Source organism: Lissotriton vulgaris, chromosome 7, assembly GCF_964263255.1.
Source record: "Lissotriton vulgaris chromosome 7, aLisVul1.2, whole genome shotgun sequence".
In the NCBI taxonomy this organism is placed as follows: Eukaryota; Metazoa; Chordata; class Amphibia; order Caudata; family Salamandridae; genus Lissotriton; species Lissotriton vulgaris.
In genome coordinates this window covers 252,269,248-252,285,731 of record NC_141695.1, presented here as the reverse complement: position 1 = coordinate 252,285,731, position 16,484 = coordinate 252,269,248, and the positions used below count along the sequence as shown (strand labels likewise).

Here is a 16,484-nt window from a genome sequence, read left to right as displayed (position 1 = left end):
AACTATAGAGCTAACAGTCTTACTTATGGTAAAATTATGGAACACCTGCAGCCATCTTGATTGGAATAAACTGGTAACACTTAAAATATTTCATTTAAAAAGGAACAAAATGAGGGGGTTCATTTTGTCATAGAAATTATGGTTAGTGTTGTAGAAAGAAAAATGAGGGCACGTTTTAAGAGAGAACTCAAATCCTCTTCTATGTAATTTGAAAATTCTGACATGAAGACTGAACAATCACTTTCAATACCAGCAGTAGACCTTCAGTTAACTCCCTGGTGAACACTGCCCACTACACTACCAAAACAACACTGCAAAAACCCAAAACCCTAAAAACCTACCCCTAGCACAGCCCCTTACAGTACACAAATCCCACTGCACTACCATAAACCCTAAAACACTACCTCCTAAAGTACACAAATACCACTGCGCTTCCCTAAACCCTAAAACACTACCCCAAGCATGACCCCCTATACTACCCAAAAACCACTGTGCTACGCTAAACAGTAAAACACTAACTCACACCGACCCGCTAGACTACCCAAACACATGTGCACTACCCTAAACCTAATACACTACCCCAGCACGACCCCCTACGCTACCCAAAAATGACTGCTCTATCCTTAACCCCATATCTACCCCAGCACGACCTGTACACTACCTAAACCCCACTGCACTACAATAAACCCTAAAACACTACCCTCTACTCTACAATAACACCACTGCACTACCCTTAACCCTAAAACACTACCCTCAGGACGACCCTCCAAACTACACAAACACCACTGCACTACCTCCAGCACAACCATCTACACTACCCAAACACCAATGCGCTACCCTAAAACACTACCCACTGCGCTACACTAAACCCTAAAACTCTACCAGCAGCACGACACCCTACACTACCCAAAGACCACTGCCCTACCATAAACCCGAAACACTACCTCAGCACGATCCCTTACACTACCCACACACTTCTGTACTACCCTAAACCCTAAACACTTCCCCAGCACGACCCCCTACATACCGAAACACCACTACACTACCCTAAACCCTAAATCTACCCCAGCACGAACCCCTACACTACCCTAACACCACCGCACTACTCTAAACCTTGAAACACAACCCCCTACTCTACACAAACACCACTACACTACCCTTAACCTTACCGTTTAGGTGGAAAACGATCTTTCAGCGTTCAACTGTGCTACTGCTTAGCATGTTCTGAATAATTTCTACATTTGCACAAACTGCCTGCAGAAACATCCATGACAAACCTTTGAAAAAGGACTAAGGCACTTGCATAGGTCTGAATGGAGGGCTTAATTATGTGACATCGCTCTAGTGAAATACTTTTCCTCAGTCTAGAGGCACGGAACCCAACTATGCTAAAAGCAAAACAGTGAAACTGCAAACAAAACATCTTTGTAAAGGAGGATACAAAACAAGGCACTGCAGAAATTCCTCATCATGTAGGGGGTCGTGCTGGGGTAGTGTTTTAGGGTTTAGGGTAGTGCAGTGGTATTTGTGTAGTGTAGGGGGTCGTGCTGGGGGTAGTGTTTTAGGGTTTATGGTAGCGCAGTGGTGTTTGTGTAGTGTAGGGGGTCATGCTGAGGTAGTGTTTTATAGTTTAGGGTAGCACAGTGGTATTAGGGTAGTGTAGGGGGTCTTGCTGGGGGTAGTGTTTTAGGGTTTAGGGGAGTGCAGTGGTGTTTGTGTAGTGTAGGGGGTTGTGTTTTAAGGTTTAGGATAGTGTAGTAGTGTTTGGGTACTGTAGGGGGTCGTGCTGGGGTAGTATTTTAGGGTTTAGGGTAGTGTAGTGGTGTTTGGGTACTGTAGGGGTCGTGCTGGGGTAGTGTTTAGGGTTTAGGGTAGTACAGAGGTGTGTGTGTATTTTAAGAGGTCATGCTGGGGTAGTGTTTAAAGGTTGAGTGTAGCGCATTGGTGTTTGGGTAGTGTAGGGGGTCGTGCTGAGGGTAGTGTTTTAGGGTTTAGGATAGCGCATTGGAGTTTGGGTAGTGCAGCGAGTCAATGATTAGAGTGGCAGACCCTGATGCAGAGGTTTGGCCCTGGACCAGGTTCAATTCCCGCCTCGGCTGCTCTTGGACACAATCTCCCCGGATGTGATAATTCTCGCGTCGGTGCCTATTATGAGTGAGGAAGGTGAGGTCAGCGCTATAGTCGCGCCGTCCTCCCACCCTCCCTCCTCCCTATATAATGTGCCACTCATTCAGACGGCGCAGCGGGCTGGCGCAGCGGGCGTGCCGGTCGCGCGCCGAAGCCGCGCCTAAGCCAAGCCCGTCTGCGCCCGTCCGCGCCAGGATCGCGCCGGGCGCGGGCCATGCTGCTCCTACACTCCCAGTCCTCAGGTACGACTCTATCGCGCTGCTCTCAATGCGCCCGACCTTACCTAGCCCTTCTTGTCATGTTCACTCCTTCACAGACCACCTCTGGGGCCCTTTTTCCTGCCGATCATGCGGTTGGTCATCCTCTAGTCCCGTCAGCCCTATCTCTCCCCTTCCTCGCCACAAGACGACCTCTTTCAACTGTGGTCTCATCAATTCCAGATCTTTAGCGCGTCACGGACAAGACATCTATGACCTTATTGTGTCATCTGATCTTGACGCCCTATTCATTACTAAATCTTGGCTGCATGATGCTTCCAACCCCGATCTGGCAACCGCCCTCCCTCCTGATTTTACCATCCTCAGGCGGGACAGACCCATTGGTCGGGGATGCGGGCTGGCTATCATAGTAAAGAAATCCTTCAGGTGCCATACATTCGACCTGGCCTTCCTCAAGGATTGTGAGTCTCTTGGATTTGTTATCCAAATCAGTCCTTCCTCCGCCTTCTCAGGAGGACTCGTCTATCGCCCCCCCGGGAATGCCACACCATTCTTGGACTCCCTCGACGAAACTCTGGCAGCTCTTCTGACCCACTACCCCACTTTTACCCTTCTCGGGGACTTCAACATTCACTTGGAATCCTGCACCGACCCCCACACTCTTAATTTCCGTCACTCCCTTGAGATCTTTGGTCTTTCTCAATTAGTCTCCTATCCTACCCACTGTGCCGGGCACACCCTGGACGGCATCTGCACAAACTTGGCTTCCTTAGATGTTTCTCCCCCATTACCACAAATATGGACAGACCATTGTTTCATTCCCTTTTCCATCAAAACTAAATCTCTGCCGTCACTTACCACCAATCACTCTCATACCCCCTTCCCCATCAATTGGAAGAAGGTAGCTGAGTGCATCAAACTTAATCCCCAACCGGCAGTCCCCCCCCTCCCATCACTGGAGATGCATCACAAGACTCCACAAACTTTCATCTGTGGATTGACAGAGTGGTCTCTGCTAATTCAAAATCTGCTACTCAAAAATCAGTCCGAGGTAAAAAGAAGCCCAATGCCCCCTGGTATACTCCGGCCCTCACTGACTGTCATCTCAAGTGTAGGATTTTGGAGAGAGAATGGAGAAAAACCTACGATCCCATTTCCAGATCCATATACATCCTCCAGAGGAAACAATATCTTTCTAATATAAAAATAGCAAAAAAGGCATTCTTCACTCTAGCAATAGACTCAGCCAAACAGAAACAACAAACGATTTTTAATATAGTAAAATCTTTCACTCACCCTAAGGCACTGTCACTCGAAATCCCCCCTTCACAAACTCTCTGCGATCAAATCGCAGATTTCTTTGAGGAAAAAATGAATAATATTCATAAGGACTTCCCCCCCTTACCTACACCAACCCAAGAGACTGACACAACCATTCCCTTACTAAATCAATTTACAACAGTTTCCCTGCTGCAAACGCAAAAAGCCATCTTGGCCTGCAAATCAGGTGCCCCTACGGATTCCTGCCCCCCAATCATCCTACACTATCTTAACGAGGCTGTCAACCCTCTAATTAATGCCATTGTGAATGAATCTCTTAACTCTGGCATTGTCCCTACTGAATGGAAGAAGGCCATAGTCAAGCCCCTCATGAAAAAGCAAAATAAATCCCCAACTGATTTGTCCAACATGCGCCCAATTTCCCTTCTCCCAGCGCTAGGTAAAATCACTGAGCAATTAGTTCATGAGGAATTAAAAAATTTTGTGGAAAACAAACGCATCCTGCACCCACAGCAATCCGGCTTTCGCCCTGGCCATTCTACAGAAACCGCTTTGATTGAATTATCAGACACCATCAAGTTCTTGCAGGATGAGGGCAGGCAGGCTGTCCTCATCCTGCTCGACTTAACCGCGGCCTTCGACACCATCTCACATGTCATTCTAATCAATAGAATGCGTGAGATTGGTGTCTCAGGTTCCGCTCTTGCTTGGATAACATCATTCTTGTCCAACCGTTCTCAAACGGTTTCCTTAGGCCCCTTTCTTTCTGGCGAACGATCCACTATCTCAGGTGTGCCCCAGGGTTCCATCCTGAGCCCTCTCTTCTTTAATATATATATGGCCCCCCTTCTCACGTTGATCGAGTCCCATGGGATCCTTGTGACATCCTACGCTGACGACACCCAGCTTGTCGTCACCATTTACAAAAAACTCCCGGATGCTGCCCTTAGATTTCAAAACTGCCTTTCACAAGTCTTTTCCTGGCTTAACCTGAATCATCTTAAATGCAACAGCGCCAAAACCGAAATAATACCCCTAGGTAAAGGCACACTCTTTTCCCCCAAAGACTGGTGGCCCCATAACTCCGAAGCACCACGGAGCGCGGTCTGTTCAGCCCGCAATCTTGGAGTTCAATTCGACTCATCCCTCAGCTTTGATGAGCATGTGCGCATTACCGCAGGGCGCTGTTTCAGTCTGATCAGGCAACTAAAGAAATTTTTCAATTTTTTGCCTATTTCAGCCAGGAAATCAGTCGCGGTGGCGCTTATCCTCTCCCGGCTGGATTATTGTAACGGCCTCCTAGCAGGCATCAAGAAATCTTCCCTTAAAAAATTACAAAGTGTTCAACACTCAGCAGCCAGGCTTGTCCTGAAACTTCCTCGTAGGTCCTCGGCCTCTGCAGCCCTCAACGCCCTTCACTGGCTGCCCCTCCATAAGAGAATCTTATTCAAGCTTCTAGTCACTGTCTTTAAATCCACCAGGAGCACGGGTCCATCTTACTTGATTAAGCGCTTCCAGCGTTATATTCCAACTCGCTGCTTGAGGTCATCAGGTGCTAATTTAATCACTGAACCCCGAATAAAACTAAAAACCAAAGGCGGAAAGACCTTTTCATTCCTGGCTGCTAAGGCATGGAATCGTCTTCCCCCCAACCTCAGGTATGCCCCCTCAGAAAGCCTTTTCAGGAAACTCCTGAAGACTTGGATTTATTCTCAGTCCGACTCATCGGTCCTTGCAGCTATCTGATTCTTGCTCCCCACAGTTGATCTTCTGTGTGCTCAGCGCCAAGAGGCTCCCTCCGGAGCGAAAGTAGCGCTTTACAAATGCTAATAAATATCAAATATCAAAATATTATAATCATGGGTCCCACTCTGTGACTCTGGGCAATAGCTTGCTTAATCTCCACAATGGCCCCAGCAGCGCTTGGATGCCTGACTTCACCTTGGGGGTGCCCAGGAGTGGACATTTCACAGGAAAGCAAGGAAGGGTTCCACAGCGGGGTGAATACAGCGCTACGAGACCTGCAGCGTGCACTCGTTGCATATGCAACACGCGCGACCACATACGTATATGATGTAACGCGCGGTTTGGTAGTGCGTACCCATCGCATACCAAAGTAGCAGCTGGCGTGACCTCATATGTATATGTTTTTATGCAGGACGCATTGCCACAAACCCGTCGGATATGAAATGCGCATCATTTAAATGTGGGGGATAGGATTAGCGTGCTGATCGTGCCTGATACACTACCGGTACAGGACTGTATTTTTCTAAAAAAATGGAAGATATAAAAGAATGCATCTTTTTTTTAAATAAAAAAATAAGGATATTACAATTGCAAATATTAAAAATAATTGGGAAATATATAGGTTTTATAAATATTAAAATATGAAATTAAAATTTTAAAAACTTTTGAAATTCAATGAAAAAAACATAGGTTTTACAGACGTTATAGTTAGGAATTAGCATTTAAAAAACCTTAGATATCCACTGAAAAAACCATAGGTTTCAGGGACATTATAGTTAGTTGGACATTTGACTCTTATAGAACCAGAGACATTCACCAGTTATAGTTATTTGAGCCCACTATAACTTGCGCGCCCGCAATGCACTGCTGATGACGTCACATACTACCTCACTCATGACATGGTCAGTGACATCACTGATGACATCACTGATGACATCTCAAGTAACATCACTGTTGACACCACTGATGACATCATCCATGTGATAATCTGATGCTCCAATATAAACTTTGATACACCCACTCTAAAATACAGACTACTATTTTTGAAACCATACACACAACAATGCCAGATACGACATGCCACCGACTATTTCCTAGGTCTATACACACATCCAGTGCTTCATACATACAGTTATTCTTCAATACAGTACTACAATATGTACTCATACACCTTTACATACAGTCACACTCTACCACTCATCCATAGAGTTACTCACACATATATAGTCAGTCATGCAAAGAATTAATTACATACTCATTTACTCATGTATATAGTTATACATACCAACTGAGTTATTTATACACACACCACATCACTTATTTATGCAGATACTAACACATACTTACTATCTCATACAATCACTGATACAAACAGACACTCATTTATACACCCACTCTTTAAATAATTTACTCTCAGTTATAGTCATTTATATACTCCAACACTCACATATATTGCCTTAAAACTTATGTAGTTTCTCACACATATACCAATGAGACATTCATTTACTAACCAACACCAGTACACACACTAACTCACCAATACAGCCCTTCCCAGATGCAATTTTGAATCCATGCAACCAGTGAATCACCCACTCAGACATCTGTGCACTGAGTCACACCCCCCACCCACCCACACAGACACTCATGCACCCATACAGTTACTCAGACAACAAATAAATAACTCTTATAGACAGTCGTGTACCTACTCACCAACTCATGCAGCCGCTTACACACCAACTGAGAGACTAATACAGAGTTTTACACAATTTAGTCACTAACCCATGTATTCAGTAAGACACGTTCAATCACTCAGTTTTACAGTCAGTCAAGCACCTACTAAATAATCCACTCAGGCACTTGTACGTCCACACATTCTTCAATACATCGTAGCATAGATATATACGTAAAATATATACACTTTACAGAAACACACATTCAGTGGATGATGTCATCAGTGATGTTATTAATAATGTAATTTGAAATGTGATCAGTGATGTTATCAGTGCTGTCACTGACCATGTCATGAGTGATGAAACATGTGAAGTCATCAGCAGTGCATTGCGGGCGCACAAGTTATAGTTAGCTCAACTTACTATAACGCAAATTTCTCTGGTTTTATATGAGTCTGTGTTTATATATATACATATTTATTTGTTGATTAATTAAAATCATTGCAACCAATTAAAAAAAGCATACATGAACATTAAAAACAACATTATGATTTCAAATTCACAAAAAAAGGAATAAGATGTATCCAATTCCTATTTCAAGTAGCCACAACATAAAGTTTCTTAAGGTTAACATTTACAAAATCAATATATACACAAAAATACCACATAAGCCAGTTAATTTCGAAATGATAGAAAGCATGAGCAGTGGGCAGTGAACATGGTGACAATTCTTAACAGATAAAATATATATTACATAAGCCTGCAAATTAGATGGTATCAGTAAAGTCGAAAAATGAGGTAGATAGCAAATATTAAAATACAATTGTACTGACATTATAATCACAATATAATATCATTATAATTTCAGAATATTTATTCTCTAAATATACTTATAACCACATTAATGTAGGTTCATATTTTGTCAGCCTGTCTCCAATACACATATGGGCTGGGTGTCAGCTATAAATTGTGCATTCCTCTAGATAGCCACAAACACATGAAAGGCTGGGTGTGTCAGGAGGCTCATCTGCATTAACCTGCTTTCTGGTAGCCTTCCTGGGCTGAAAAGGAGAGAGGTGGCTCACACTTACATCTGATTAAGTTGTGGCCTGTCCTGGCACAAAGTAATGATTAACCACACTGTATTATCCTGGCAGATGGCACTGAGTTGATAAAGATCTTTGTGCACTTCAGAGCATTCTTATGAAGTCACCCCATGCATCGAAGGCACGGGTATAAGTACTAGGACTCTGACCTTCTAAGAACAACTATTAGTTCTTGAACTGAATATCTGTCAGAAGGACTACCAAGCTGCTTCAGTCACTCAACTGGACTGCTTTTCTGGAAGGACTGTGTTTGTGCTTGTTACCCAGCTGCCCGGTGCTCCCTGACTCTGTTGGAAATAGACCTTTTATGTCTTCCCCTCCAAGTGATCTCCAATGGCTTACTGGATTGCTTTCTGTTCTCCTGAACTTTCAAGGACACAAAAGGGTTCCTACAATTTTGCTGGTGTTGCTGGAATCTACCTTCTGTGAGTCCTACCCTTGCCTTAGGTACCTACTTGATTCTCTGGGCCATGGAAGTGCGTTCTGCAGCTGTATTCATCAAAACACTGATGCATTGCATTGGATGTGTGACAAATTCTGCTGCATCGTACTTCTACGCTGATGCAAAGGCTACCCAATGAAAGTGGTTCCACAGCCTACATGTCTCAACAATGACGCTCAGGGTGGCAGAGACGACACATTACATTCAATTCAATAGAGTTTGACTACAACGCAGCACCTACTTTGCGTGGTTCGATGATGACGAAGTCGGCTCTCGGCGTTGACACAAGATTTATCTGAGGTATTTCTTCAGCTGGTCCTGTATGGGTCATTAAGCCAGCCTGCTGTTGAACTCAGTTGGCCTGAACTTTGGATCTGCACTGGTCCCCCGTGGTCTTAGGTAACCTTCGGACTGATATTGACTACTGAGCACTGTTTTTGATTTAATATTTAAAAATTCAAATTTCATCATTTATTGATTGGATTTTTGTTGTTTTGGCCTTATTCTACTCAGATAAATATTTTCTATTGTTCTAAGCTGGATTTTGTGGTATATTCATAGATTTACTGTGTATTTGTGTTGCACAAATACTTTACTCATTTCGTTTGTAGATCAGCCTCACCGCTCTTTGACAAGCTACTAGACGTTATGCACAGGTTATTTTATTGTGTATCTAGCTTACCCTGACTAAAGTGCTGGTTTTTGCTTGGCATGGGTGAATAACTCAGTCAACCAGGGGTTCCATTTGTAGCAGTGACACTTTCAAAATTGTGATGTAAGTTCTGAATTTACTATTAAAGAGGATTTTACATTTTCATTCATTTGAGTCACAACAGCACATCTCTATCTGCTCCCAAATGAGCGTTAACACTCATTAAATGTGATAAGGTAACCAAGTTTAAGTTAATGGGAGATGGAGGCCTTACAACAGAGAAAAAAGCAGCTTTAGAAGTTTTCTGCTGTCCGGATATGTAAAATATAACCCCCATTTCCTAATTTTTAAATACTGGGCACCCTGTCCTCTATGTGTTAGGACCTACCCTATGGAGGATGTCTTAGGTTTTGTAAAAGTTTTTTGTTTTTACACTCAAAATGGCAGTTTAAAAATACACCACAGGCTAAAGTAGCAGGTCTGAGACATGTTTGGCTAATTTAGTGGGTGGCACAATGAGTGCTGATGCCCACTAGTAGCATTTTATATGTGGGTCATTGGTACTAGTGGCACCTTTTTCCATGGACTCACATTTAAATAAATGTACCAATCACGTGTAGGCATCTTTGACCATGTTTTAGGGAGAGGCCACATACACTTAACCACAGTAGCAGTGGTAAAGTGCACAGAGTCCTAAACACCAGTGAAAATGGGTTCAGCAAAGAGAGGGATTCTGTGGTGAGCCTGCAGAGAGGTCCCCATCTGGTCCAATTATAGATCATTCGCAAAAAGTGTGAATTCAGGAGCTGAACTTTGAAATCATTGATATCAGAGTTGTATGTTAATTGATCATATTCAGTTTAAAAATAATAATTCAACTTGCTTCTTCACATTGAACAAGGTTATACATGAGTATTTCTGGTCAATCTGCAGGCTCCTACTATTGACAATAAACTTCAAAGGAAACAATAATGTTTCAATAAGTTCAGGTCATTAAAGTTGTGATATCCATTTATTTGCAATATGTTATTTATCACGTGAGCAATAACAATTTTCAGGCAATTCGAAAATATTTAGTTCTTGCAATCCCACAATGTATTAAATATTCTAATTAGACCATAACGATTAGTAAATGTAAAAACAACAGTTGATGGACAGAATACAGAACCATGTCATACATTCACCCCAGTACAGAGATTTGGGTCTAAATCAATCGTTTTTTTGCTCCCCATTCCATTCCAGTTTGAACCCAGCCATATGCAAATCAGTATTCACCCTGTGCCGAATGGGAACAGTTCAGCCCGAACTGCCAGGCCAGGTCCTCCCTGGACTGGAAACAAGCATTCTAGGACCGGTTTCGGGTTGTCAACCCTCATCAGCCAGGATAGCTTGACTTCCAGTGGCATGGAGAGCACGGGACCCACATCTGGGCATACCCATCCCACTCGGGGTGATAACGATTGGTAAGCCACATAAACCATTCATGGAAACAGCATCCTGAGTATATCTAAAAATAAGTTATTATGAGTACTACTAGTATATTTATCATTATTATTGTTGCTATTTTGTTATTATTATTATTATTATTATTATTATTATTATTATTGTTATTATTATTGCTAATAGTATTAGTATTATCATCCTTATGCTCATCAAAACTTACATATAGGACATATTCGGGAGAACTCCAGCATTTTTAGCCTCTTGGATTTGAGCCTCACTGATGTCGATACCAACCACCTTTTGGAAATGTGAGGCCAATAAACTGGTGCTCTGTCCGGTGCCACAGCCAACATCCACAGCCAGCTCAAAAGGCTTTCCCTTCTGGAAAAAGAGGAGAGATAAGAAAAAATGGGAATTGCATGTATTGTAGGGTCACTTTTCCACAGTTTAAAGGCAATATTTTTATATTAAATCCCAAGCGGAAAATACTTATTCTGCCAATAATTAAGGGTTGCTGCTAATCATTGTAATCTCTGACAGCCTACTTCAATGATATGGTAGGGACAATGCATACACCAGTTTCATGATGTCTTGGTGTGTTACACCCATTCTAGTAATATTTATTTTCATTTTATATGCAATATGGGGTGAGAGAATAAGGACTATATGCAAGTCACTGAAAAGGAGTGTATCCATAGGTGATAGCCTTGGATGGTTCTAGGGAACACATACTATGAACAATAACTACAGTTATGCAAGATTAATGAATATAGTTAAATTTTTGTTGTTTACATAGGAAGAAATTAGGAATGTTAAAATGCCCTTTTAGAAGAGAATGCTTCATAAAATTTATATTGGTATTATTGTTTAGTAGATGTGTCATGTATTCCTCAAGTTAGTAACTTCTGCACTTGCCTATATTCATGATATCTCGTAACAATCAACACAGGTATAAAGAGATTTATTGATTCTACTTTCTCAAGCAGCAGTAGGAATATAGAGATTAACTTTCTAAATCGTATGAATATAAATTTTACGTAAGAGTTAACTGAAGATCGACTGATTGAGTTTTTGGTATATTTCACACTACTATGGATGTTACCCTTTTTAGTGGGACACATCGGGCCTGATTTAGATCTCGGCAGACAGATTATTCCATCACAAGGGAGACAGATATCCTGTCCACCAAAATATAGGTCCAATAGTCAATTTATGGGATTTCTGGGTGTTAGAAATGTTGTGCATTCCCACAAATTAATGTTTTGACTGTTTCTTTTGATGAGGGGTGTTACCAAGAAACCGGTCCCAGGATGCTTGTTTCGAGTCCAGGGAAGACCTGGCTTGGCAATTCGAGCTCAACAGTTCCATGAGGAACAGGATCAAGACTGATTTGCATATAGCTGGGTCTGAACTGAGGTGGAAAAAGTGAGCTAAAGAACGAAAATGTATTCATCCGTGATCTGTGACTAGGGGTGAGTATCTGAAAAGTTTCAGCGCTCCGTCCATCATCCCCTTTTGTTTGCTTTGTTTGCCCTGAGTTGGCAGAGTATGCCCAGACGTGGATCTGTTGCTCACTTTGCCACAGGATTCAAGCTAGCATGGCTGATGGGTGGTGTCATCTCAAAATCGGTCCCAGGATGCTTGTTTCCAGATCAGGGAAGACCTGGCTTGCCAGTTTGGGCCAGACTGTTCTCATGAGGCACAGGGTAAAGACTGATTTGCACTTAGCTGGATCTGAACTGAGGTGGAGACGTGAGCTAAAGAACAATGATGGATTCAACCCAGATCTGTGACTGGGGGTTAGTGTCTGAAAGGTTTCAGTGCTCCGTCCATCATCTCCTTGTGTTTGACTATTTCTAGCCAACATACATTGTTTTCAAGGCCTTATAGGCAATAAAAATATGATCCACGCAAGTCAAACCATCCCGCAACCTCCATGGCATCTACTTACTAAAGTCTATGTTTTGTAGATTTCCCAAGTAGACCTCAGAGACCATGCCTATAATCCACAGCTACCCACTTTAAGGTAGCTTTTAAGTAGAAACATGTGATCTATCCATGTTGCCTTTTGGGGCTTGTTCCTGTCACAGACATTTGGACTGCCACCACAAGCAGATTTCTATCTGGACAAGCATGTGAACATTTGACGATTATGAAATTTGTAGATATTTGCAACTTCCCTTAGCTTTATTATTTCAGAAATGTTAGGAAGATGGATATTTTTTGCCAAAGGAGAATGTTTATTTCTAAGAATAGACAAGAAAAGGTTGAAGGATCCACACAAACCATACTGCCCTGGTTTCAGAAATGTCTGGGTTTAGTAGGTTGTTATGAGTGGCGGCCGAGTCGACTTCCAAAATCCGAATTACCCATATGGCAACAGAGGTAGGTTTTGAGTGGAAAACCTTGCTCTGTATGTTGAGTTTAGGAGCCTTTTCTGTTGCCCGCAAGTGGCGTAGCATTTTTATCAAGTGTGGGAATAGTGGGTGGTAGGAAATGTGTGGATCCCTGCAGCTTTAAGAACTTTCTACCACAGAATAATGAGGAAGATGCATGTTTTTGCTGAAGTTTGAGTATTAAAGGGTATTGGGCTACGAAAATGTAGGAGATACACACAAGACAGTCTATAATGTACTTTTCTAGGTATCTAGTCTTTACAAATGCCTACGTTTGGTAGGTTTCTTTGAGTGACAACTGGAAAGGGGCGACCATTCGGTCCCCCCGAACGTATGGCAGAGTACCACGATCCCCCCGGGAAGCCATCTTGGGCGGGAGGCGAGTCTCGGCTGGTATGCCCGAAGCGGCGTAGCCGGGGCGCGCCTTTTCCCGCCCTAGAGTGGGTTGGCCTAGACACGGACGCGGCTGGCCACGCCCTTGGGCAGGTAGGGGCGGGTTTACGCCCGCCCTGAAGACGGATAAAAGGAGAAGCAAGACCAGAAGGCATCCTCTTGTTCCTGTGCTCTGAAGCTGCACCTCCTCGCTGCACGTGAGCTCGAGACGGAACGAAGAGCCATTTTTGAGCGTTGTAATCGTTCTTGTTTGTTTTTCAGGTACTCTGTCGGAGAATGCCGAAGAAGGCGGGAAAGCGAATGACTACCGACCAGATGCTACGTGTTCTCATGAAAGAGGTGACCGACCTAAAGAGGCGAATGGATAAAGACGAGGAAGGGGGGCCGAAACGTCCTTTGGCGGGAGCAGCCCCGGGAGGAAAAGGCAAGAGGCCCAGGAGGGGAGCAGCTGGGGGAGACATCCCGGGTCCCAGTACCCCGCTCGAAGCACCCACTCCCGTGCCGGAGGAAGGGAACCCGATTCCCGTAGTGGTCACTCCCGTGTCCGGGGAAGATATGCCGCCCGAACTGGCAGCACAATTAGCAGCGTGGTTGGGTAAAGGTAGCGAGGGCGCCACGGCTGTCGACGCGCAGGTCTTGATGAAGCAACTGCGTGAAACACGGGAAGCAGCGAAGGTATCCACGCCGGCTGCGGCAGTGGAGAAGTCACAGGGGACTGGTTCAGTCACAGAGACAGCGTCCGGTTCAGGTAAGCGGCCATTGCGAGGGATGAGTCAGCACCCTCTCGAAGGGAAAAGTTGGGTCAGCATGTCCCTGTAGCTATTAAAGAAAAGATATGGGCAGGGGAGTATGTAAACATCTTCTCGTTGCTTACTGATCATTATGAGATGGAGCATGTTAAGGGCCAGAAAGACCTCATGCATCCGAGTGTTTGGCGCGCAAAGATGGCCGCCTTTAAGGTAAATGAAAACATTGGCAATTGGGGCAAAGCGTGGGGGATTTTTACATCGATCTTGGGGGAACGAAGGCCCGAATTGCTACCCGAATTGCCGATTTATCAGTCACGGATCATGGGGTACTCTGTATCACACGAGGGTAATCATTGGTTCTGCTATGATAATCTGTTCAGAAAGGCAAAAGAACATGATAAAAATTTAACTTGGGATTGTTATGATTCTGTGTCCTGGTCCAAAATGGAGGATACTGGTATGTTGAAATTGCCATTGGTAGGGAGTAGCGTTGGCGAATCCTCCCGCCAGTATGTGGGGACGCCCTTTCGATCAGGTACGGGTACCGACAGTCACTCGAGGCCTACCGGCAATACAGGTAAAAGGGGGGTTTGTTGGAACTTTAACAGGGGTAAATGTACTAGGCCCCAGGGGTCGTGCAAATTTAGACACAAATGTAGTGGGTGTGGGCAATCATCCCATCCTGAGTCCACGTGCAGAGCCAAAACGGGTGATAACGGGGGTAGAGGAAGCGCCAAACAGGTCTAACATAGTCTGAGGGGCGCCTTTACCTACCCCGATTGATACCTTGGCAATGATTCCCTGGCTCAGCGAATACCCGGATCGTGCTTCCGCTGGGGTGTTGCGGAACGGGTTTTCATATGGTTTCCGCATCCCAGTGGGGGACTTTCAAGGAGTAGAGAAATGTAAAAATCAGATATCGGTCTTGCAGCATACGACCGTGGTACAGGAAAAGATCCGGAAGGAGGTTACTCGGGGTCGAGTCGCCGGTCCGTTAGTGTACCCCCGGTTGCTAACTTTGTTTGTTCTCCTTTGGGGGTGGTCCCCAAGAAGGACCCGGGGGAGTTTCGGCTGATACATAATTTATCAGCCCCACGTGGTGCTTCCGTAAACGAAGCGATAGACCCGGAAGTGTGTTCGGTGCGGTACGCATCCTTCGATGAGGCCGTAGCCATTTTGAATCGCCTGGGGCCCGGTGCGCTGATGGCAAAATCTGATATCGAGTCAGCGTTCCGGTTGCTCCCGGTACATCCAGACGATCAGCGTCTCCTAGGTTTCATGTTTCAGGGTCATTATTACATGGATAGGTGTATGCCGATGGGGTGCTCTATATCTTGTGCCTATTTCGAAAAATTCAGTAGTTTCCTACAATGGGTCTTCACAAAGAAGACGGGTTTCCAACATGTGATGCATTATCTCGATGATTTTTTGTTCCTGGGGGCAGCCGGGGATCCGGAATGTGGGCAGGCTTTGGCTGCATTTTGTGTCTTAATGAATCAGTTTGGCGTGCCATTGGCACCAGGTAAGACTGTTGGTCCTTCGACTTGCCTCGAGTTTCTGGGGATCGAGTTGGACTCCGGAGAAGGTTGTTTCCGTTTACCAGGTGACAAAGTGTTAAGGTTCAGGTCATCCCTGCAAATGTGTATAAGTGAATCTAAGGTTAAGCTGCATCAATTACAGCAGTTAGTGGGACAGTTGAATTTTGCCCTGAGAGTTATACCAATGGCCCGCCCCTTTTCCCGCTCGATCGCTCAAGCCATGGTCGGCCTGAAGGAGGGCCATCATCGTACAAGGCTCTCGGCAGAGGTCCGCCAGGACATGCGCATTTGGTTGGCATTTCTGGCGGATTTCAATGGTCGAGTCGTCTGGAGCAAACCGGCCGTGTCCTCTGAGGAGCTGGGGATGTGGACAGATTCGGCAGGGAGCATAGGTTTTGGTGCCATTTTCGGCACTCGATGGTCTGCACAAAAGTGGCCGGCATGGTGGCATGACAGTGGGCTGACAAATAACATTGCTTTCCTGGAACTTTTCCCCATTTTGGTGGCCCTGAGAACGTGGCCCGAAGGGTTCAGAGATCACTCTGTGGTATTCTGGTCTGACAATATGACCGTGGTTGAGTGTATCAATAGCCAGGCAGCACGATGCAAATGGATTTTGAGGCTGCTCAAGGAAATCGTATTACTGTGTATGCAATTGAATGTGCTATTCAAGGCAAGACATGTCCCTGGGGTAATGAACCAGGCGGCTGATGCCCTTTCTCG

At 44.5% G+C, this 16,484-nt stretch overlaps 1 protein-coding gene across 4 annotated transcripts in view; it reads right to left on the bottom strand.

The window, feature by feature from the left end:
• The window catches only part of LOC147701317 (putative methyltransferase DDB_G0268948), a 401,041-nt gene that overhangs the window by 337,344 nt on the left and 47,213 nt on the right, over window positions 1-16,484 (bottom strand). For all 4 annotated transcript variants that reach the window (XR_015297446.1, XR_015297447.1, XR_015297448.1 and 1 more), the window contains exon 3: window positions 10,906-11,066. Coding sequence is in view for 1 of the 4 variants with exons in the window: in XM_086930038.1 (XP_086786164.1) it covers window positions 10,906-11,066 (161 nt within the window). In the remaining 3 variants the exon portion in view is untranslated. The remainder of the gene's footprint in view (window positions 1-10,905; window positions 11,067-16,484) is intronic.